The following is a 25,320-nucleotide window of genomic DNA, read 5'->3' on the forward strand; positions in this document are numbered from 1 at the left end:
CATGCAAAATGCAAAAACAACAGAGCAAACACTGCAGCTGCATAAAGTGTAACTGATCATGTCAATGAATCTGGTATCTGTGTAAATGATACGTCACTGGAGATGGGTACATGACGGATGATGTTTGATGAGCGAGTAGTGCAAAACTTTTCATGCCCTTGTCTTCTTCTGAGTCGGTTTTCATTGTTAAGTCACTTTTATCTGTCAGTGATCTCAAACTTGGGCTGTATTGAATACTTTAAAGCTTTATTCATAACGTCAATTCCAGTTATATATCAATATTTTTTGCATGCCATCCATGCTGTTTAAACCTGTTATTTTGGCACGCCAATATTATTAGTATGTAGAATTACATTCCAATGGTGGCTGAGTATGGATTGTTTCCAACTGTGTGATTCAAATGTTTCTGTTTTATACCATCTTCATTGGTGAACAACATACAACATTTCCACTTTGCCTAAAAACCTGTTTGCTCTCATGCTTGCCGCCCACAAAGGGAGGCATGCACCTGTATCAACAGAGCAGTCTAGCAGCAATCTATGTCATCCATACATGACATTTATGTAAATGAAGAAAGTTCAGTTTTGAATGTATGTAATCAGATAAATTACTTCATTCAAATTGAGGATTTTGCTTGAGGATGATGCCATAAAATATGACAGATATTTGAAGTTTCAGAAAAAAATCTATAGAAGCTGCGAATGTAAAAAAAAAAAAAGGGATATTCTGAACAAGTCTAACATTAACCATGTTTTTGATGTCTTGCAGGACCTTCTACAAATCAGATCATATGTGTACGCAGAAGAACCAAACATTGATATCCATAACTTTGTTGGAACTTTCACCAGGGTGAGTGCTTACATCTCTGTTCTGTTGTACCCTGAGCCCCTTTATGTTAATCTGAAGACAGTTTAATTTGTTGAGCTCATTTCCAAATAAATGCCTGAATCACTCCTGTGTAAAAGTCCTGATATCGGTTTTGCAGTGGCGTAGTAACATTTCAGAATCACTTTCAGCATGGAAAAGTCTAAATTGAAAGCCGATAAATAAACAGCACAAGTAAACGACACAGAGAGAGACAAAGATAACTGTCAGAGACGATAAAAGTTATCCATTTGATAATCTGTAAAATTACTCTTGTCAGGTCAGTGTATAAAAATATTTTTTCCTCTGGAGGCCTTTGCACACTGAGTCCGTTTTCTGTTATCTGAAAAAAGTCGTTACATACCGAAACTTTGCACACTGATTCCAGTGTGTTTTATTGTTCTATTCTTTGCAAAAGTTTGCAATACATGACAAAATTAAAAGACATATTTACTCCTCATGTCCACCTATAGTCATGACCTCTGGGTAGTGATTGAAAGAATGAGATCGCGCACGTAAGACGCCGGAATAAGTTTCCTCCTAAGGGTGGCTGGGCTCAGCCTTAGAGATAAGATAAGGACCTCGGACTTCCGGAGGGAGCACGGAGAAGAGCCGCTGCTCCTTCGCATCGAAGGGGGTCAGTTGAAGTGGTTCGGGCATCTGATCAGGATCCTCCTGGGCGCCTCCTGTTAGAGGTGTTCTGGGAACATCCCACTGGTCCCCAGACCCAGAACACGCTGGAGTGACTAAATATCTCATCTGGCCTGGGAACACCTCGGGCTCCCCCAGGAGGAGCTGGAAAGCGTTGCTGGTGAGAGGGACGTCTGGGGTGCCTTGCTTGGCCTGCTGCCCCCATGACCCGGCCCCAGATAAGTGGATGAATATGGATGAATGGTTGGACATTTCCTCCTTTGCCTCTCCACTGGAGTGACCTGTCTGGGTGTCATCATGCCCTCCCTGTCTTTCATTTGGCACTGCAGCTGTACGAAGGGGCGGAGCTGTCCTCCATCATCATCTACCTGAATATTACTATCTGACCTGTTGAATGTGAGCTATCTGAGTGACGAAATGATTCTGTGCACCCAGTTCCTCTGTCCTGCTGTGAATGTGTCCCGCCGCCACATTTTTCTCACTTATTTTCAGTCAAACGTCTCTAATGCGAAAAATGCAGAAGATTGAAATTTTTAATGGAGGATAAAAGTTTCAGGCTCAGTGTGCCAACATAAGATAAGAAAAGATAAGATAATCCTTTATTTGTCCCACAGTGGGGAAATCTGCAACATTACAGCAGCAAAGGGATAGTGCAAATAGGAAGACGTAAAAAGTTTGGATAAAAAAAAAACGGACTCAGTGTGCAAAGGCCGTTAGAGTGCGACCAAGATAAAGGAGATCAACAAAACCTTTGCTCTTAAGAAGTTATATATTTATTTATCCTTTATTTAGCCAGGAAGGTCCCATAGAGATATAAGATCTCCTCTTTTAGGGAGTCCTGGTCAAGACTGCGGCACAATCAACAAAAAATAACTGTAAAAGACGTACAATACATAAAATCAACACAAGGGAAAATAATAAAAGAAGATGGATATACAATACAATACCTGTACCATACACTTTCTATCTAGGTCAAGGACTATATAAAGCAGCAACATGTTTTCTTCCTTTTAAAAGAATTTTAAAAATCTTTAAGAAAGGGAGTGCTTCTAAGTTATCAACGTATAGAAGCTCATTCCATGTCCAGGGTGCATAAGAAGAGAAAGCAGATCTACCAAGCTCTATGTGCACAGCAGTCTCTCCCTGTAATTTCAGTTTTCAACTTTATGAATGAATACATGATATATGTCTAGCCAAACGCTTTACATTAAGCATGTGAGCTAACAGTCATAAAACAAGAGTCCCAACCCAACATCTTGTCATTTAATTGTCAGATTTAATAAAAGATAAAGCTAAATTCTCTCTCCAGTAATGTCAAATGATGAAACTGACTGGGAACGTGTTACTGGAGTGCTCGTGAGAAGTGAGTCATAAACTGAGACTTCAGAGGCAATATACGTTTCAAAATCCATCAGTGATGCACCTGCCGAAGAACAAATAACTTCATCCAGCAAACCCTCCAAACTGTTTTGCATACTGTAAAGCTATGCGGCTAGATAGGAGCTAGATTAAGCCAGCAGTATTTACAAAACGTCTTTAACAAAGATAACAATTATATGACCGGTTTCTGTCTTCTCTCATCATTTTGAATATTTGTTGTCTCAACTTCTATAGGAAGATGGAGATCCCCCAGTTAATGAAAGTCTCAGCATTGAGAACACCCTGTGGGCCAGCACCGTTGTTGCCTCCGGTAAATATCTGACTGTTGGTGCAGCTTTGCTGATGATAAGGCAGCTATTTCCCAGGATATAACACAGACCATCCTTTGCCGTTAGCGCACAGAGTTGCACTGGAGCATTTCTTTGTTTACTGTTGGTATGTTGACTTGTCTAACGCATTCAGGAAAATAATGAGGCAGTATACATTTTGCTCATTTATAAAATAGCCCCCGGGGCAGGTACCCATAACGGTAAAGAAGGTGTGCACCTTTCATAGGAGATGTAATCCACTTTAAACCGCAGTAACATGTGTTATCCATTAAGCAATTGGAAATCTGCATCCTATATTCCAAATGACACTCATCATTTGAAAAAGTCTATTCTTGTCAAGATTATAAGTCTGGAAAACATCTTCTCGACATACTTTGTTTTATGTTGTTGCTTTATTTTGACCTGAGGCAGTTTTTTAGGGGCTTTCTCTCTCCCTCACTCCAGGCACAGTGGTGGGGGTTGTGATTTACACAGGCAAGGAGCTGCGCAGTGTCATGAACACCTCCAACCCAAGGCACAAGGTACAGTAGTGTGAACCGTAGCATGAACACAAACATTGGATCACTTACCGGTAGTTTTCATAAAGATGTACTTGTAGGATTTTTATGGAACGTATCCATTATAGATTAATTGTGCAAGTTATTTAACTTTTAATTTGTTTACTCAGACCTCTGCACATGCATAGACCATTTGTTTTTATGTTGATCTGACTCAATGTTTGCCTCTGTTGCTCATGCTAGGTGGGTTTGTTTGACTTGGAGGTGAACTGTTTGACTAAGATCCTGTTTGTGGCCCTCGTGGTGGTATCTCTGGTCATGGTGGCCCTCCAGCACTTTGCTGGCCGTTGGTACCTCCAGATCTTTCGCTTCCTGCTGCTCTTCTCTAACATAGTGCCCATTAGGTGCGACGTAAGATTCTCTACTTCAGACCCATCAGCAGTGTTGCGTTTTATTTACATGTAAGGAGTTAAAAAAAAATTGCTCATTTGTTGTTTTTATTTGATGCAGTTTGCGAGTCAATCTGGACATGGGTAAGATGGTGTTCAGCTGGATGATTAAGAAAGACTCCAAGATCCCCGGGACGATGGTGAGGGCGAGCACCATACCTGAACAGCTTGGACGCATCTCCTACCTGCTGACTGACAAAACAGGTTAGACTGCAGGAAGTGGCACTGAAAAGCAACATACTGGTACTTCATTTTTAGATGTTAGAGATGCATCGATATTCACCGGAATTCTGGGTTCGGGCTAAAGGTTTGGTTCAGGTTTATTTAGGGGAAAACAACGACGGGCAAACGTTAACTAGCTCTCCTCTTACCCTAACCCTCAACACAAATTTGATGTCCACAATGTGGCATTAGAAGGGAAAAAATAGGTTGCGTACACGAAGTTGTTGATAGTGAGTGTACTGATGAGTCCTATCATCCCAATGGAGTCACGGGGAAGATGTTCTACTATCACCAGGACAACAGGCGGTGCTTTGTAGCCTGCGCAAAACTGATGTGATGCAACAGAAAAGCATCGGCCTCTGCCATTAGTGAGTGTTCTTCTATTTTGCCAATGTTAGGCTAAGAAAATTTGTGCATTCCTATGAAATATCCTTGGTTTTGTGGCCGATAGGATCACCAAAGCCAGCTTGTGGAGTACTAAAATGAAGAGTTATAGTGCTAAGGATTTGCCAAGGAAGTATCCAGTAGGACAGAGTTAAGTCGTTTCCTTCCCTGCGGCGGGGGTTCGCTCTTTGGTGTGGTTTCAGCTCCCTGAGACTTGCTACTTATTGGACCCTTAAATCATTAAAAAAAAAAAAATCCCTAAGTCTCTCATCCATACACACCTTAAAGCACAGCGCCTCCACCAGCGCACTTCCTCAGGCGCGAGGTGTTACACATCAGATTTATAGCCCTCATGCCCAATAAACTGATCAGCCATTTCCCCATCCAGAGCGTGATAAGGCTTGTGGGGTCCGCAGGTCAGGCTAATGTACGTGCGAGGCCCCTGAGGTCTTTTTGATATATTGGCGGAAAATGCTTTTAAAGTGAGTGTGAGGATACAGAGGATGTGTGTAGTGTTGAAGGAAGGGCCTCTGGCTTCCTTACAACTTTTTCTTTGGTCACTTTATGTGACATGCTGTTTTTGGTAACTGATTATTGTTTGTAAATCCAACTGTGAATCAGAATCACAAATACGTTATTTAGCCCTGGGGGGAAACTGGGATATGTTACAGTTGCTCCGATTTTTATATGTTCACAGAGAATTATAAGAAAATAGAAAATAAGAAGTATGTAAAAGTATAAAATGATATGCATTGTGCGTCACACAGTGACATGCAGTCCAAAAGTGCATCGCAGATCCATTCTAAATGGACGGCAAGTGACTCACGTGCACGTGTCAAGTTAGTAAAAAACACGCTTTATTTTGAATTACAGTGAAATTTCAGCACATAACTTTTATTTTCAAGTGCTGTTTCCTGCTGTAGAGTGAGCAACTAACAGCCAGTCACTTGGCTGAGACAGCAAAGTAGCCTGACGACACGTTCAAACACAAGTATGACACTGAATATATTAAACTGTGTGGACCTTTAACCACTGATCTAAAGCACCATTTTATATTTTGTGCATCAATTATAATGTAAACATAACGCATGCAGCAAAGGATGCTGAAATTAATCTCGAAACAAACTTATGTGTGTAATTATTTTGAAGGAATTTAATTGAATGCCTGTAATGTAATCTTCACCAGGGACTCTGACTCAGAATGAAATGGTGTTCAGGCGCCTCCATCTTGGAACTGTGGCGTATGGGATGGACTCGATGGATGAAGTGCAGAGCCATGTGTTCAGCGCCTACACACAGGTAAAACAAACCAAAAAAACCACATGCATGAGTCTATGCAGTGCCCAGTCTGTCAAAGAGAAGAAATGACTGAAGTTTATTCACATTTAGAAAATAAACACAAAATAAAAGATTGAAATTCCAGGGGAAGGGTAAAACAAACAGACGTGAGCATTGTTTTAAGAACCATATTAGTTTGTGATTATTGTTTGGTTGAATGCTTCCTGACCTCAGATGACACTCTTTGTCCCCCCTGACACCAGAGGTTAGTGAAGCAGGAAACAGGATTAGCCCACAAGCAAAGCACTGACCGGACTTCTTAAATGACGCCACCATTAACCCCTGGAACGCACAGCCTTCTAAAAATAGCACAGCCACAATGCAAAGGCAAATTGCTCATATTCTCTTTACACATCTGGTTATGTTTACGGGCCACTAACACAGCAATCATTGAAACCGCAGCTACTTTATCAGACTAACATCTCCAGTTTGTAATCTCTGTTTTAAAATGAGCTTCTTGAATGTGTGTCTTTGTGTGTTGTATTCAGGGGTTCACATGTTCCTACACATTATTAGTTCTGCTGGCGGCAATAGCTGCCGCCTCTGAGAAAAACCTTGACCACGATAAAGTGCTCCTATTATAAAAGGTTAGAACTCTTTTGAGCTTCCTGAATGCGCTTCTTTTGATCACAGTACCTTCTGTAATCATCTTCAGCCCACCCATGACCTTCCGGCCTCCAGGGCCCCGGCAGCCACCAAGGTCCGCAAGACCATCAGCAGCAGAGTCCATGAGGCTGTGAAGGCCATCGCCCTGGTGCACAACGTGACACCCGTATACGAGGCCAACGGCGTGACGGACCAGGCCGAGGCTGAGCAGCACTATGAAGACACATGCCGAGTCTATCAGGCTTCCAGCCCCGATGAGGTACGACAACCAGACACACAGAATCATACACACGTTTTTTGGGGGGGTTTCAAAACCCTCAGGGCGTTTGCTGATATGAAAATTAGGTAGTACTGGGATTTCCCACACATTCATGTATTTGTGGCAGCCCACCACGATGGCAGCAGTTGCACGCCACATACTGAGTTTCTATTTTTGGAGCTAGTCCGTTTATTAGGAGCGCTGTTGGAAGAGATATACTGTTCGGTTATTTGGAGCTCCAGCGTACAGACGGAGCAGCAGAACAGCAGGCGTGGTGACAGTAAAACTCAATCATGTAGAAATAGAACGCTCCTTTTCATAGAACAACAGCCCTCTTAGTTTATGTTGTCCATCATTTCATTGTTGTCCAACCTATTTTACATTATACTGGCTGCGTTTCCATGGAAACTGCGCACCCCTCGGTCCATGACTGGGTCTAAAAGTTTGCTTTTACTAGCCTCTAATCCATTGATCTGATCTAAACTGATGATCGATCCGTCCACAAATTGATGGACTGATCAGTTCTCTGACACTGCTGCTGCTGAGGAAATACAATTATGAAGAGTAACGATAAATGCAGATGTCACAAAGTCTGCCATGATACGATTTTGATTTGATTCAAGTGAGAAGCCTGCGATTGATATGAGATGTTCTTATACGTCCATATAACACAGTCAGTTACAGAAGAACACACCAACTATTTATTTTTCTTGCTTGTGGCCATAAAAGATAAAAACAACACTTAAATAATGTAAATAATTTTAACTGGTTAAGTGCAGAAAAGTTTGCTTTAAATTGACTCCACTGACACACATAAAACAGCACATGGGATAAATTAGCCTTCAGGGCTTTCTGTCAGAAAAAAATACAACAAAAATTGTCAGAAAACCTTTCTGGGGGCGGCAGGAGCTCAGTCCGTGGGGACTTGGCATGGGAGCAGGAAGGTCGACAGTTAAAGTCCCAGTACAGACAGACAGTGGACTGGTAGCTGGTCTGTTTGAAGACTCCTGTTCTTGATCTCTATGATCTTTTCCCTAAAACTTAAGGGCTAACGTTATCTGCCCTGGAGGCAAACTTCTCCCAACAGCCATAAAACATGGATTAACAGCATCTTTTAACAAAAGTATAAATTCCACTCAGTAATAACTGTTGAGTTGTATCGACAGAACTGTTGTTGTTTTTTTGCTAGTCACCAAATATTAGCTTAAGCACCTTTACCTTGCATAAATTAGCCTAGCAGCAAGTGGAGTATGCCTCAACTCATAGGTAACCTATTTATGTCTTACTCACCATTGGTTTACATCGCTGCATCTCCCAGCAGAACATCACGGTTGAATTTGAGCCAGCATGCACATTTTTTTTTTTCGAGCCATGATCTTAGATTGAATTTGCACGAAATACTATTAATTTTTATTTCTGCAAATGTATTATGAAGAACTTAAGTGACTGAAGTTAAAGTCTTCCTCCGGTCCAAATGATGTTAAGCTTCTTGTTACTTCACTTGGATGTTTGAACTTCACCGTGCAGAATAATGTATATGCTTACAAGTTTTACACTAGAAGGTTGTTTTCACATTAATTTGCTTATTTTGAATCTGAGTTTAACTCGAATACATAAGAACGTGATTTGTGACATCACAACTATGTAGGAAGCCAGTCGTGGTCCAGTATGTAACTTACACAAATGAGTGTAAAAACCTGAAGCCCTCAACGCAGAGCCACTGGGGACTGACATCTGGTTTCCAGCAGTTAAACCTTTGAAATGAAAAATATTTGCATATTCATAAATTCTCTTTCTTTTTTTTTCTTCTCCAAGAAGGGGGGACACGCAGGTGACATTTAACAGTTTTGAGCAACGTCTTTTTTTGTGTGGAAAAACTGCACTAACCAGACACAAATTATTATTCAAAGCAGAGTGTATTTAGGAGAGCTTTAACATTTTACTATCTAACATCTAATCCAAAAATCTAATCTAATCTGACAACAAAAAGTGTGTGACTGTGGAAAAACCCTCCATTGAATTGTTGCACGTCGTATGCTCTGTATTAATTACAGTATTATAATAACTAGTAGCACGCTAAGCACAGCTCTTCACCAAGGCCAAATAACAAAGGTGAAAAATAATTTGTGTATCAGCCCTGTAATTCAGATCAACTCTTACATTTAATTGATTGTTCTTTGGCCCACGCTACACCCTTCCACTAGAGATGCGACAGTATGAGATTTTCACGGTAGGATAACTCTCAGAAAATATCACAATTTCACAGTATCACAGAATATATATTAATATCAATCAGAATGACCCTTAAATGAATGAAAACAGACAGGTTATTTTTTGTTGAACAAACATTTTGTTGCTGTAATTGAAACTAAACCATTTTGTTCAAGGGGAACTAATGTTTTTTTCAACCTGGGCCCTTTTAATGATTGTTTGTCCAAATTTTTACCCGATTTTGGCCAACTGGATCTGGATGAGCCATTTGAATTTGATGACCGCCCGTATTTATTTGAACACAGAGTAACACAGACGTACACTGATGCAGAGCTCATTGAAACTGAAGAGCAGACGAGGAGAGATAGGGAGCAGTGTTACTTCGGTAGCACATATACTAAAATTGCAACAGGCAGAGGAACATGTCCGAATCCAGCTAAAGATAAACACAGACGTTCATTTCACCTTTCCGTTATGTTGTCGGATAATTATACTAACAATCCGAGCCTATCTGTGTGAAAAAAATGCCCTTTTAGTGGACGTATTTTGACGTTGTTTGACGCCGTCTGAGTGCCCTGTTATTTAATATAGCGTGCGCTCACAGGCTGCAGGCAGGTCAGCCCTAGCTTCGTACTGGAGAAATGTCAAATATTGAACACCCTATCACTCATTTAGACAAAAGTAGATCAGAAAATAGGGCCCAGGTTGAAAAAAACATTAGTTCCCCTTTAAAGGAAGTTTGTGTAAAAAGTCTCCACTAAAATAAAAGTGAGATTCTCTGTGCAGTTGCATTTTTATTATAATATTAGATAAGCAAATGTACATGGTATGATAACTGTCAACTTTTATATCACGCTGTACCTTAAAACCGGTATATCGCCGCAACCCTACCTTTCACAAAGTTTCATGAAAATTGGGCCAGTAGTTATTCTGTTATCCTGCCAAACCAAAAACATACACTCCTTACAACAATAGAATAACACTTTATTTATATACTGTGTATGTGTGGTAGAACCTTTCATGCAAGAAGTGCAGCTCAAAGTGCTTTACAAATCACAAAGGAAATAATTCAAACAATTTGAATTATTATATACATTTTAAAAAAGAAGGGAAGTAGAATAAAAAAACTTTACATATGGAAGAAAATAGAATTAAATAGATAAAACAAGGTGGGGTGAGCTCACTGGATTTATTTATAAGAAACATTTCCAACTGAACAATTTATTGCTCTGCCTTTTTTTTTCTTCACGTCTGTGTGGAAACCGCAGAAATAAATTTCATAAATACCGTTCTATTTCTGGGGTGGAAACATACATGAAGACAAGTTTCCCACATTTATTATACAAACAGCTGCAGTATATCCGTCAGATCATACATGTAAACACACGCAAAAATACACATGGTAAAAGCCTACTTGTTGATATACATCAACCTGACATGTTGGGAAATGTACACTTGATCTACTTAAACATCTCAAGGACAAACAGGGAAGGCCTGACAGGAGAACAGACTTCCGATCTCAAGATGGAGAGTTCTTCGTTTTTGTCAGTAAAGGCCGTTACCTCGAGTGTCTTCGCCGCTTTCTTCCTTGAAGGGGAATATCCACAAGCCCAATGGCATCCCACATTTATGTCCTTGATCAGTACGAATTCTTTGAACATCAGGAAGAGGGCTGCGGAATTTGACTGCGATCCATTTCCTGCGGTGTAAATACGGATTTCCTTAATGTGCTCCCCAGCCCATTGCACTTATCCCCTTTCGAATTTCCTCTTTGATAGCATATTTTAATAGAGCTCAGTGCATCTGGTGCGATTAAAGCACCATGTTTTATGTTGTGGCGAGGAAATTGAGCTGTTTTTTTGTTTCGGGTCACACTGCATGAAAATTTTAAACTGTTTTCTTTTGAGTTGCTTTGCCTTGAAAGGTGTGTTCTATCAGTTTGATACGATCTGGAGTAAGATTCAGTTTGCCTTTCTACAGCTTTCAGGAAGTCCTAATATAGATCTGGTTTTGGCTGTGAGCACCATGGACACAGTGTCAGTGACTGTTGAATGCATGGTTTTTACCAAAGCAGTAAAACTGACATTTAACTGCACACTTTTTAAAGATTGTGTACATGCCAACGAGAACAGGTTTTATTTTTGCTTGTTTATTCATATTAGAATCAACTCATACATAAGTAATAATCATCAGAAAGGTGACTTATATTATGTGTAATTCACCAAGGAGACCTAATAGCTGAATCACTTTCCTTTTCAGCTCATGAAAAACTTGTTAGCTGTGTGGGGGCTCTGAGTCAAGCCAGCAGCAACTGTTCAGTCCAGTTAGAAGTCTGCAGCCAAGCCAGATGTTGCTGTTACAAGGTGGTGCTGTTGTGGCGCACACCAGATCCAAAAATGCCTCCACACTGAATATTTCTAGACTGTGACTAAGCACAATCTTCATATTTCCCAACCTGGATGACAAACATTACGGTAGTCAGAGCTTTTGTGACGTTAAACAGCTCCTGGCCGGGCATTGTCAGACTGGGTGCTCATGTTTTTCCAAAATAAGTGATTTAGCAACCACAGAACCTGTGGTTTTAAAATTAGAGTTGGAGCGTGGCGTTTTCCTCTCATCTGTGTCCATTTGGGCGCTCTGCCGTTAGACCTGTCAGAAGATGAGTGATGTATTAGGTATGTGATCTGACGTCTGGTCTGGAAGTTATTGGGTAATGTCATCTGCCCTCTTTTCGTCCGATCCACGCAGACTCACTCACGTTAACATTGTATTAATGGATGTCGCCTGTTGCGTCCTTCAGAGAGCATCAAGCAAAAACTATATTTTCAGTTCAGAAAGGGACATTTCCCCAGTTTATCAATCAATAGTCTTGAGTGCTGAAAATGTTTGAGCTATTGATTAAGACTAAATGGTTACTGTGCTCGGTGACATGCTGCTCAGTCCAAAGTGGCCTTCACTGTTTTTTATTTGTGATTCAAGTAATGGAACATCATAATGACATGGTGGTGATGAGAGCAATGAAAAGTCCAAGCAATGGTCAATTTATGATGATAATAATTATTATGCTTTATTATTTGGTAAAAACATATCATTTTTCCTGCCCTGTTCTCACAATTTTCTTGCAGTGATTTATCAGCTGAACATCGGTATTGGCTGATCCGCCTTGTTGACTTGATTTTTTTTCTGATGTGTCACATAAATCTTGCGCAGCCTTAAAAGCAGGGCTCGAAACTGAAGGTGTCCTGTCATCCCAGGAACAATAGAAAGCATGTTTGGGACGAACAGGGATCTTTCCCAGGACACTGTAGGGACAAAAGGATGTAGTAAACTCACTATTGACGACCCTCTTGTCTTCCAAATAATGCAGTTGCGTTCATTGTCTATTCAGTAAAAATTAGTATTGGGTAAAGGTACATTTTAATGTTATTATGCTTTAAATTTAACCCTGGGAAATTTAGTTTTTGGCAAGAAACTGGAACAGATGCAGTTGTTAAAAGGAGAAATTTGTTGCAGCAATATAAAATAGATATTAAAGACAGAACTGTGATATATATTTAAAGTAAAAAAGGCTTTAACATGTTTTTCATGTGAAATTAGGATATTGTTTTAAATGTGTTTGATAGAAATTGTGCTCATGACTTTAAAACAGTTCAGTTATGTTTTAATAATAAAGAATTATTTGTTTTCTTGGCACAAAAGAGATGAAAAATACCAACAAAAACAACATAAGTAACATCAACAACAAAACATCGATATAGGCCCAGCACACGGTGTCGGTGTAACCCTACAATATTCACAATACATGTATTTATATATTTTAATGACCGTCTTTAAAGGCAAGGCAGTGTTATCTATAAACCACATTTCATACACAGGTAGGTTCAAGATGCTGTACAGAGAAGTTAAAACAACACAATACAGAAGAACAATTCAAAGTTAAAACAACAAAATTTGAAATATATATATATATATATATATATATATATATATATATAATTCAAGAGAGCAAAATAAAAAATATAAAAGAGTAAAATAATGAGCAAAAATAAATAAGGGGTGGAGTGGAAAAGAGTGGGTTGGTTGTACTGTTTTTTTTTTCTTTTGTCTTTGTCGTTTTTTGTGTGTTTTTGTGTGTGTATGTGGATGTTATTGATTTCTTTTTTGTTTCTTCTCTTTTTTTAAGATTATATATAAATAAAATATTAGATGTAATTTTATATATATATGTTTAATGTAAATAAAAAATATACAAATATATATAATTATATATGTATAATTTAAATTAAAAGAATATATAAATATATAAAAAATATGTATGTGTATATGAATATTTTATATATATATATATATATATATATTATTTATATATTTTTGTTTTAACTTTTTGTTTTAATTTTCTGCTGCCCCATGTTTGCTGCTGATGCAGTTGTGCAAATAATAAAAACTTGATTAAAAAAAAAAGATTTATTAACATGATCATAATAAGGCCTTGAGTTAGATAAATATGTAGTTAAATACACTCCAGATCAATGTGGTTTTCAGTCTTTATTTAAAACCCTGCAATGATTGGGGCATTACTAAAACCATCAGACAGTTGGTCTCACTGCTGTGCTGCATAATGACCAAAAGTTGTTTAGATTGTCCTGCAGTCCACCTATCAGTGATCTAAGAGGTCTCACAGGGTTATATAGCTCAAAAATGTCAGTTATATATTTAGGGTCAACTCCATGTAGAGATTTACAAACAAATAATAATACTTTAAAATTCTGTAGAGGTTTAGTGTGGAGAGGTTTGAGAGTTGCCTTTAAAACAAGCCTTTACAATGTGGTGTTGATAGGTGTCGCTGGTGCAGTGGACTGAGAGTGTCGGTCTGACGCTGGTGGGAAGAGACCAGTCCTCCATTCAGCTGCGGACCCCTACTGGCCAAATCCTGAACTTCACCATCCTGCAGATTTTCCCCTTCACCTATGAGAGCAAGAGGATGGGCATCATAGTGCGAGTGAGTGCCAAGATAAGCTTCCCTCTAGTGATTAATGTTATTTCTGTTAGATTGCAGGAGCTATTGTTAATTTTGATTTCTTATTCAAAGAGATTAAACTGATTTTCTAGTTGCTCAAATATTTTTTCACTAACAATGAAAATCAGTGCTTGTTGCTAGGAGGGCAATTTGGACTTGACACCAACTTCAACAAGAACAACAAAAGACAAACAGATTCATTTTAAAGCATATTATCTGTGAAACACCTCACCTTCTGACCTCTGACTCAGTCTGATGACTAACTTTATTTCTCTTGGCCAGGCCAGAGCCCAGGAAGCCTGGGATTTTTAAACTTCCTCATGATAATATTTTCAAACGCTTTTTGAAACCCCCGTGTGAATACCAAAATAAGTTTTGCATTTCTAGGCAACACAAAATCATGAAATAGTGCATGTGCACCTTGGCTCACATGGGTCCGGCCTGGAAGTCCCTTAAGAGTAAAACAAACTCTGCTATTTAATGTAAGCTGTATCAGATTCTCTGCCCTATTTATGTCTCCCGCTGAGTGAACTGGGGTTAACGGTTTTTAGGATGAGTCTACAGGAGAGATCACGTTCTACATGAAGGGTGCTGACGTGGTGATGGCAGGCATCGTCCAGTATAACGACTGGCTGGAAGAGGAGGTAGATCTTCTTTCTTCTTCACAAGACATGATGAAGATTATAACAACAGGGGTTTTATTCCTGTTGTAAATAACTCACAGACGTTGTAACTTGCTGAATCCAGATGTTGCTGCTGACTCTGTTTTCTAGTGCGGGAACATGGCGAGGGAAGGCCTGAGGGTCCTTGTGGTCTCAAAGAAATCCCTGACAGAGGAGCAGTATCAAGATTTTGAGGTAAGCACCGCCTCATGAGGTTAACACTTAGGGTGTAAATCACTACTTGATACAATATAATATGTTTTTTTTGTTTGTTTGTTTGTTTTTGTTTTGTTTTTTTTGGACAATGGTATAATATTTGCTGATAATCACAAAGCCTGCCACGATATGATTTTGATTCAGTTCGATTCGGGGTACTGCAGTTAATATGAGACGATATCATACGCCTTTTTAAAACAATCCGTTACAGAAGATGCTGCTGTCTCTGTTTTGCTTTCAGCCATAGAAAGAAAAAATAACACATAAATAATTGTAAATAATTTTAACTGGTGAAGTTCAGTGAAATTTACTTTTAGTCGACTCCATGAACACACATGAAACATGGTTGGGTAGTAACAGATTACATGTAATCAGGATTACATAATCAGGATTAAGTTATAAACATTTGAACAAAACTGTAATTAGATCATAGATACATTATCAAGGATCACTTGACTACGTTTTTGATTATGTCATTAGACTGTGGCAGTTTTAAAATGATGAAACTTACTCATTTTTCATGATAAACCAGGGGTGAGCAACCTGCGGCCCCAGAGCCACATGCGGCCATTTAGACCCTCTCCAGTGGCTCCCTGCGGCTCTTACACAAAATTATATGGAAATGAATGGGTGAACGGTTACATTCAGATTTTAATTTGTCATTGCTTTAAGCCTAGAATGATTCTACTTCTAGTTTCATCAGCTAAAATGTGCATCATACGTCCTGGTGCCTTTTCCTCAAAATTTTGCTCAAAACTTCAGTAGCAGTGGCTGCCTGGAGTCTCCCTAGCAAGACTAACTATGGATTCCAAATCTGAAAAAAGGAAACGTTTTGGTGGAAAATAGAGGATTTAATACTGTGAGGACAGATTAATTTTCTTTCACCACCAATGCTGCAAAGTCAGAGTTCTAAATAATTGTAAATAGCCCACTGCAGAGTAGCCACCTTGTAGTAAATCATATTAATGAATGCTCATTTAGACCTTTTCATAATGTAGATGGGCTAATTTAGACTTAATAGGCTGCTACCTTTATTCTTAGATGTTTTGCGGCTCTAATAGTAAAGGTTGCCGATCCCTGTGGTAAAAATTGACCTATTAACTCATGAAAAGTGCATCTGACATACAAGGTTTCTCAGACAAGTGTTCCAATCTGTGGTGATAATTGATGAGGGTAATTTGATTTGAGCAACTATAAATGCTGGATATTCAAAATGCATTTTGTTTGCATTGAAAATGTTTGGAGATGTTAAAAGAGATAAGAACACTTTGTGAAACTTTTCCAGCTGCGTTCATTTTTAGTATAAGGTGCAAGGTTTGATTTTGTAGTTCAGGAGTTTTAAGATTAGGTTACATTTTTGGAATCTAATACATTGTGTTGCCTTGTAATTTGTATTCAATAGCTGACAACATTTAAAAGTAATCTGCTTAACAACAAGGACATTTCACAAAAGTTCGGCTCAATAGTAACTGCCAAGGTTCATAAACAAAACATATGTTTTTTGCTAGTCACCATTATTAGCTTAAGGTCTTTTAAACTGTATGAATTAGCTTAGCAGCTAGTGGACTTTTCCTCTACTCATAGCTAGGAAATTATATGCATTTTTTTTAATACTTTTATTTTTCTCAGCGTTGATTTAAGTCACTGCAGTGGCTGAATTTCAGCCTGTATGCATGTCTTCTCAGCCCAACATTGTTGAAACAGAGCAGCTAACGTTGCCTTAGTGAGAGCAAAAAAGCTAGCGGAGTGAGGCCGGGTTGACATGTCTCCTGAGTATTGTGTCTCTCAGTGGCAGTGTTTGCAAAAGGCATGAGCCGTGTCTTTTCTGCAAAACCCCAAATATTTCCACGCTGCTGATTTATCTCTGAGAGGGGACTAAATGTCCTCATCGTCTTTGTCTTGGCCGCTTACCATCATCTGCCTGGCACTGTGCGACAGTGATACAGACGTGCCATGGGAATTTTAAAATAGAGGCGTACTTTTAAAAAATGATGCAGATTGATGTTTTTACTTTGCATAGATGATATTGGATCATTGAATTGATGCATCAGATCCAGGTCAATGAGGGCGTGGTTCTGAGATTCATCTTGTACCAACAGTTTTTCTAATGAAGCCTTTATATCTGATGAACCGCAGAAGCATCAACAGTTTGTTGGACATTTGTTATGCTCATATTACAAATACACACAAATGCAGAGTGATATTTTGTGCAGCCATATTCAGTATTTCTAAATGTCAAAGTATGTTGCTGAGTAATTAGACTGATCTTTGACCTCCCAGCCCTTCAGTCCATACACCCCACCCTCCCACGCACACACCCCATTCATTGTTTGAGCAGGGCAGGGCTGTCTCCCCTGCACTCTCCAGCCCCAGGCCCATTACTGAAGTGTATAATTGTGTGAGCAGAGCTGGTGGGCAGCAGTGAGTCACCAACTGAGTCACACACAGAGTTTGTGTTCCTGTATGAGTCACACTCAGATTGTTTTTGCTTTATCTCACTCACAAATTGCTCTGGAGCTGGAACGCTGAAGATGGGCGTTAACCAATTGATCATGTCTGCTGTTCTGTATTTCCAGCTTTGTAAAACATGGAAGCAGCTTGCAAGGAAATACCTGAAAGTTTATATTTAGATGAAACTTTGATATCTTGTGGGAAAATTTCTGTGCGTGTTAAATGGTGTGTGTCCGTGCTGTGTACGGTTTAATTTCTGCGTAGGTTGCAAAAATTCTGCTCATGTCTGTGCACACTGTGTGAAGCATCCCTGTTGCAGTTTTTAAACTCTCTGTCATGACTTCCACAGCTGGTGGTCATGTTGATATTTTCTCCTTCCACCTCTGGCTGATTTCCTGCTTTGGTCTTTTAGTGATTCTACTTTATTTATTCTAATTTCATCCCCTCCCACTCTAAATATTCCCATCCCTCTCCTCCCCAGGCACGGTACGTCCAGGCCAAGCTCAGCGTTCATGACCGCTCTCTGAAGGTGGCCACAGTGATTGAGAGTCTGGAGATGGAGATGGAGCTGTTGTGTCTTACTGGGGTGGAGGATCAGCTCCAGACTGACGTGAGGCCCACCCTGGAGATCCTCCGCAACGCAGGCATCAAGGTCTGGGGGGCAGATGGCTTCATAGCTCACAGTAGCAACAAACTCAAAAACCAAAACATAGAGACGAGACAAGTACATATGTTTTTCATATCTACCTACATGAACAAGCTTCATCCATGTGCATCTTTTAAGTTTAAAAACCAAGACTACAGTGAACTTGGATGAATTATAAGGATGTTTTAAGTGGTTTCGGTTGGCACACATCAGAGGGTTGATATGAAGTATTTTATGGAGCATTTGGTTCTGTGCAAAGGAGCCAGAAAGCTGATTAGTCACTGTGGTAAAAGTTGGGCTGATAGTCTACTTTACTCTTTATAATATAAAGGGTCAGTTCACCCAAAATTAGGGCTGCAAGATATGCCCCCAAAAAAATCATATGGCAGTTATTTTTGACAGATATTGTGTTTGTGATATGAGTTGCAATTTTAGTTGGAATGGGGTTTTTGCATTTTATTTTCACTCAAAAAAAAAAATATAAAGATGAGGATTATGTGATTTTTGCCGGGGTCTGTCACCAACAAGCATGTTCCCTAATGTCTGACATATGATTTGTGGGCTGGGGCATCTCTGGATACTGCACTTCACTATATTGTGATTTTTTTTTAAGATTATTTTTTGGGGCGTTTTGCCTTTAATGACAGTGCTGTTTGAATCATGAAGGGGGAGAGCAAAGGGAGGACATTCTGCAAAGGGCCATGGACTGGAGTTGAGCCTGCATCTGCTGCGGCAAGGACACTGCTTTTGTGCATGGGGCACCCAGTAGCTCAGTGTGTAGTGCGGGTGCCCCATGCGCAATGTATGTAGCACTGCACACAATATTAAAAAAACAAACAAACACATTTTGTTTCTTCGCTCCAGTGATGTCAGGCAGAGAATATAGGGGTTTTTTTTCCAAGCAATATTTTTAGTATTTTTTTCACATATTTCACACGTACAAACAACAAAGTAAACATCTACAATACCTCACATATTTAAAGAAAGAGAAATGAAATAAAAACCAACAAACAAACAAGCAAAATAAAGGGTAGTACTCAGGTAGTTTTTTTTGTTTGTTTTCTTTTTACATTTTTGTATTTTATTTGAAATTTTTCAAGAAGCAAGCATACACCATGACATTACATAACATAACAAAAATAAATAAATGCAAAAAAAGTAGCATTTTACTTATGGTGAGGTTAAATAATGATTATCGTGTACCTTGATCTGATTCATATCCAGTGTCCACAATTCAGACATTTTTCCACACTTTTTATCCATTTGACACATTTGCTCTGGTTTTGAGATGTTTGTCCAAGATTTTTGTCTCCACCCTCAGCACAGTGGAGGTGAATGTAATTTAATTTCAGCTTCTCACAGTATTTAAAAAATGTATTTTTAAAAATGCAATAGCTCACAGAAAAAGTATCAACATAACTCCTGATAAAGCTGCCAACAGTTCTCATAGGGAGTATTTTCTCTGTAGAAAGTATATTTCTTTTTTTCCAATGCTGTGATGAGCTGAAATTAAATTCTGTTTATCTCCATTGAATCTGAATGGAGGCAAAAATCTCTGTGATAATAAACCCCAAAACCTGAGAAAATAAACCCCGAACCACTACTGTTAAGAATAAGCTTTTAAACCCACGGCTATAAGTTTCTATAATTGACATCCAATATGACTCCATTAACAATCAGTCAGAATTTGAATACAATGATACCTGTTTATGTGATGAATGGTGTTTGTCCTCTGTTTACAATAAAGTAAATCATATTAGATTGCAAGTTTACAAACTGTAGCTCACAGACAGAGCAGTTACAGATTGCTTGAAGTCAGTGGTTAGAGTTATTTCATCCCTGGAATTCAGCTATTGTTAATGCCTAGGTTACACTACATGACTTAAAGCCCCGTAGGACTTTAGGATGTTCCACTCCTGGACAGTTTTGGAAGCTCCACGACAAAAGCCCAACATAGGAGGCAAATCAGTGTTGGCTCATTCTTGGCAAATCGCTGCTAAAGTGGAATGTGTGAATAGAGCCAAGAGGCTCGCCGATGCATTAGGAGGAATCCCAGGTATCTAGCACGTTAAATATCTGGATGTGTTGGCATGCTACTGTCAATGAGAGTGCAAGTTACGCCACAGACTCAAGTAGTTGTACCTAGAGGAAAGAGGCTGTATAATAGGAAAGATGTGTGGAAACTGTCTTTTTTATGAACGTGTGCCAACGACAACACAAAATCGCGGTATTATCGCGGTTACTCCCGTGTCACTTCTTGCATTTGTTTTTGTCACAAAATGTTGTTTGGAGACCAGACATGCTTGTCTCAACGGGGATTCTCCCTGGTGAAAGCTCATATGATGTATAACCTCATCACCACTCAGTCATGTAGAGTGAAAACCACCACTTCCAGTTGCAAGATAAAAAAGTTGTGTAGTGTGAACAGTGCAGAGATTATCAGAGATTATGGAAACATTTTGTGTCATGTAGTTTTCTCTTCCAACATCTGTGCATTTTACAAATCCAAACATTGTTGTTGCTACATGATATTCTCTGGTTTCTTTGTAGGTTTGGATGCTGACAGGAGACAAGCTTGAAACGGCCACATGCACTGCGAAGAACGCCCATCTGATCACCCGCAACCAGGACATCCATATCTTCAGACCTGTAAGTGCAGGACACCGACCCCTCTTCCTCTCATAATCACATGAAGTGGGCAATAGTTGATTTTAGTACCACAGGGTTCATCCCAGTTCAGTGCAGCACTGACAGTTTCCTGACTCCGTCGACCCACGGGCAACCATGCTCCGTGCGACCAAGGCCCATTAGCTAGTGGTCGCAGAGCCCCACACAACTACGCATGCAGCCCGAGCCAGCATCCACAGCTGAATAAATCACCTCCCACCAGCGAAAGCATCCAAGCCGCTGTCAATGAGAACAAACAGGCCTTCGCTCAAACAGAGAGGAGAAACCAGCTGAACCACTCCCAGAGGGAACATGCAGAGGGCTCACTTCCTAATTTGTTTTGCAGGTTTCGGGCTCTTGCGCCGCTTTGATAGTCCCCTTCTGCCTTTCCCCTCTGGAGCCGTGCCAGAGCAGAAGGAGCGCCTGCCATATAGGAAGGTTACAACTTGCGTACAACTGCGGTTACTGGAAGAGAATAACAATGGCTGGCACGGCTTGAAAACCTCAGTCCCAGCGGACTGGGGAGTGCTGACTGGGCCTGCAACACATACATCTGGATTAGTTTCCTGGTGGCCACCAATGGCCTGATCTGGATTGACGTATGAATAGTCAGCGGCTGAAGGATATTCATACCAGAGCATAACTCTTGCTGACAGATTAACACCATGCCCTGTCAGTGCTGCGTGTTTGGAGAATTTTTAAGTCTATATTTGAACCTGACACAATTGTTAGGAAACTCAGTTGATTTAATAATACAGAATATTTCCCCAGTTTCCCATTCCCATTGAGATTTTATTACTTCGCCCATCTTTAGTGAGCGTTTGTAAGCACTACATAAACATTTAAAAAATGGTCTCTAAGCCACTGTAATCCAGTTGTACACAGATCTAAGTGTTTATTAATGTCTTTCAACAAGTATAACGTCCCCTATGAAGACAGATTTATATTATTACAACTGGATATTATTACATTGTCATTCATTATTTGTTTATACAACAGCCTTCACACACAGGAGGAGATATAGTTGTTTACAGATAAATTGAAAAACGTTAATATGTGTTTACAACTATAGTATAGTGTGCTACAAACCATTTTAAAAAGTTCTTTTAAATGATAAATGGGGGATTTAAAGTGCTACTAAGATTTTACAAGGTCCCTGTGGATCGTTAAAATATCTTAAAAGGCACTGAATTCATTAATATAAAAATGAGACCTTAATTGGTATTAAAATGTCCAAAATCAATCTTTCACATTGGAAGTAGGATTTTATGAATTGTTTTTTCTGATGTTAGATCGTAAATTCTATTCTATCTAATTCTAAAAATTGGTAACATCTTTTTTTTAAAAAAAAAATAATTTACCAAATGCCTCTCTCATTAACGTCACACAGATCGGGAAAGTGAAACCAGCAACACTCACAGTTTGTTTCTGGCCCAGATGCTCAAAGCAGAGAATCTGCTGTCTGCTAGCTAGTTCTCACTCAGTACCGACGACACAAGGAAGAACAAATAAAATGAAAATCGGCTATTTAACCAAGATTTTGCACCATGGCTGAAACTGGTGCAAGGCAATGCATATTTAGCACAGCTCAGACCAAAGATTCGTGACGAGACGCAACTGTTTTAGAATGTTGGACAGAAAAGTTGCAACGGTGTGAACTGGCCAGTCTGAGCTCGACTCTACCCGGCTGAGGGTGTCATGTCGCCTGTTGTTACAGCCAGTAGGCTTGTAGTGAAGTCCACTGGTCAAGTCAAAATGACCGCAGACAGTGTGTTAGGCTGCTTCGTCCCCACTGAGCCCTCTGTTTCCGTCCTCATGGTGTGCCGGTGTTGGACGGTAGGTTGATGCTGCTTGCTGTGTGTGCTTATAGAGTAATAATTCAATTTCACTTGTAATGAAAAACTAGCAGGATGTGTGTTTGTTTTACGTGAGACTGTTTTTTTAATGTGCTGTATGAATCAGTACCACAGTTTATTGTAATGAACATTAATTAAATCAGGGATGTCAAACTCAATTTAGTTCATGGGCCACAAACAGCCCAATTTCATCTAGAATGGGCTGGACCAGTAAAACCACTGCATAATAACCTATAAATAACATCATCTCCAAATCTTTCCCTTTCCTTTATTGTAAAGTATATTATGAAATATTCAGTCATTGGCAAAGCAGATGATGAACAGCCTGAGATGTCTAAGAAATATAAGGGCAGTTTAACAGTATGTCTCAGTTTTTCCACACTCAGTCAGTCTACGACTCACTGTCATTACATGAGCATTCATCCATACATTTCCACTCCACTGTGTAGTAATGCTTACATCACCACACCAAACTAAGTGGAAGCTACTGAGGAAGCAGGTTAAGTCATCCCCTGCCTTATAAATCATTAACAAATCAAAAGGTTTGGCCATGCCTTAGCAATAGGGTTCCAACTATATTACAGATTATTTTGTACTGAAGCTGTTGATTTACAGTATTTTGCACAGTGTTTAATATCTACTTGAATATGACCTCAGTAAGTATTCCTTGTTTTGTATTGTTTTAACATGAAGCTTTTTAACTTGCCCCTGAAACCTGGCACCTCTTAGCCTCAACAAGTGGCTCAATATCAGGTGTGCAAAATCATCCAGTGGGCCCTTTGGTGGTCCGTTTCTGGGCTGCTGATCGCATGTCTGACACCTCTTAATTTAATAGTTTTATATGCGATTGTGCCTGTGTTTATTCAGATTCCTTTATGGTTGTTGTACAAACACACAATGAAATTCAGGCGCACTCAAGGACTGGGCTCATATATGAAAATAAGTAATAAATAGTAATAAGAATAAATACATAAATGAATGGTGGTCTGTATTTATAGTTAAGATAATATGTCCTACAGTTAAAGTTACAACCTGACGTGATATAAGAATATTCCCAGTGAATTCCATTGAGCTGTTGGGAGAGAAAAAGTCTGATCGGCGTCCCCCCAATTAATAAATAATTTATTAATATTGTGAATTTTATTTCAGTCATATCATCCAGTCTTATCAGTTCCTTATTTAGATAGCTGGATGTTCGCAGGTATTTGGTCGCTCTAACGTTTGCTGCCGTTGCAGCTGCAGGGAAACAAGCTGTGAATTTTAAAAGCTACTTGTCTGATAACAATCAGGATGCAAATGCTGACAGATTGTCATCCTTGATAATTTCATATTGCGAGTGTGTTCGGTGCCTGCTTCATAAATGCGGTTGCCTCTGCCATAGGTGACGACACGAGGGGAAGCCCACCTGGAGCTCAACGCTTTCAGGAGAAAACACGACTGCGCTCTGGTGATATCGGGGGACTCGCTTGAGGTAAACTGTCTGTGTGTCTAACCCTCCTCCCACCAACTTATCTCTCCTTATGAAACTCTGACATGTTTTCAGTGTGATTCATGATAATACCGCTGCCACGGAAGCATCTCTGGAAGTGGTATCTGTGGTTAGATTCACTTTCTAAAATGCAGTAGGAGTTAAACTGTAAGTTAAGTGGAGGTGTTAAAGATCCACAGCTGAGATCAGTTATATGCGGTGGCCTGAGTTGCTCACCTGTCCTTTCTGGTGGTTTTTCTTGCAGGTTTGTCTGAAATACTACGAGTACGAGTTCATGGAACTGGCATGCCAGTGTCCCGCTGTGGTTTGCTGCCGGTGTACCCCCACCCAGAAGGCTCAGATAGTTCGGCTGCTGCAAGAGCGCACAGGAAAACTCACCTGTGCTGTAGGTGAGTCGAGAATAGAAAACTGTCTAACAGCTTTTCCTTGGGGGGATTCCATCTGTGCAGCTTTCAGCTTGAGCTTTGTTGTCTTTAATATCAGCTTCCGGATAAGTTCAAAAATAGCCGCCCACAGACGCCATAATGGGTGACATGGTTTGGTTTAATTTTACTCACTGATGATCCAGGTGCTTCGCTTGGTTTAAGAGTTGATTGACTTGCAGGATGTATGGAGAGTTGCAGGATATAAACTGTCTTGACTGTCATGTTAAAAAAAAAATGAAAACAAAAATCCCCACACAAACATTTCCCAAATAAACAGGCCCTCGCAGAGACAAAGTTCAAATTAGTGGGGTATTAAACGACTTCATCAAACAATAAAAACTGAGATGAACCAAATACGCAGCAGATAAAGACTGTAGCCCTGTGGCGTCTTCTATGCTCCACACTCACTTCAGCACACCTGCCTTTAACTTAAGGTTCCCAAGATGCCAGGTGAGGTGGTGCAAAAACAATAGGACAAATGACTCAGGTGACAAAGTGACTCAAAAAATAAAGGAGGAAACTAGAACTTGCTACAAACAGCTCTAACAGAGTTTTTTGACATTTAACAACGGACTTTTGCACATCTTCCTCAAAACCTATTTATCTGTTTCAGCCACAAACCTCTGTCACTCACTTCTGCTCATCTCACCAGTACTCCCAGTATGAGCATTGATAAAGACTAGTTGATTAGTCAAGTCAAT

General features: G+C 39.7%; 1 protein-coding gene across 1 annotated transcript in view; it reads left to right on the forward strand.

The window, feature by feature from the left end:
- Nucleotides 1-25,320, forward strand: part of LOC125891824 (probable phospholipid-transporting ATPase IIA) — a 57,796-nt gene that overhangs the window by 16,898 nt on the left and 15,578 nt on the right. Inside the window, exons 8-21 of the mRNA XM_049581355.1 lie at nt 769-849; nt 3,130-3,205; nt 3,669-3,745; nt 3,965-4,125; nt 4,232-4,374; nt 5,963-6,075; nt 6,770-6,979; nt 14,028-14,189; nt 14,759-14,851; nt 14,981-15,064; nt 18,018-18,188; nt 20,733-20,831; nt 24,087-24,176; nt 24,439-24,583. Coding sequence (XP_049437312.1) covers nt 769-849; nt 3,130-3,205; nt 3,669-3,745; nt 3,965-4,125; nt 4,232-4,374; nt 5,963-6,075; nt 6,770-6,979; nt 14,028-14,189; nt 14,759-14,851; nt 14,981-15,064; nt 18,018-18,188; nt 20,733-20,831; nt 24,087-24,176; nt 24,439-24,583 — 1,705 coding nt within the window. The remainder of the gene's footprint in view (nt 1-768; nt 850-3,129; nt 3,206-3,668; nt 3,746-3,964; nt 4,126-4,231; nt 4,375-5,962; nt 6,076-6,769; nt 6,980-14,027; nt 14,190-14,758; nt 14,852-14,980; nt 15,065-18,017; nt 18,189-20,732; nt 20,832-24,086; nt 24,177-24,438; nt 24,584-25,320) is intronic.

This window comes from Epinephelus fuscoguttatus, linkage group LG7, assembly GCF_011397635.1.
Source record: "Epinephelus fuscoguttatus linkage group LG7, E.fuscoguttatus.final_Chr_v1".
Lineage (NCBI taxonomy): Eukaryota > Metazoa > Chordata > Actinopteri > Perciformes > Serranidae > Epinephelus > Epinephelus fuscoguttatus.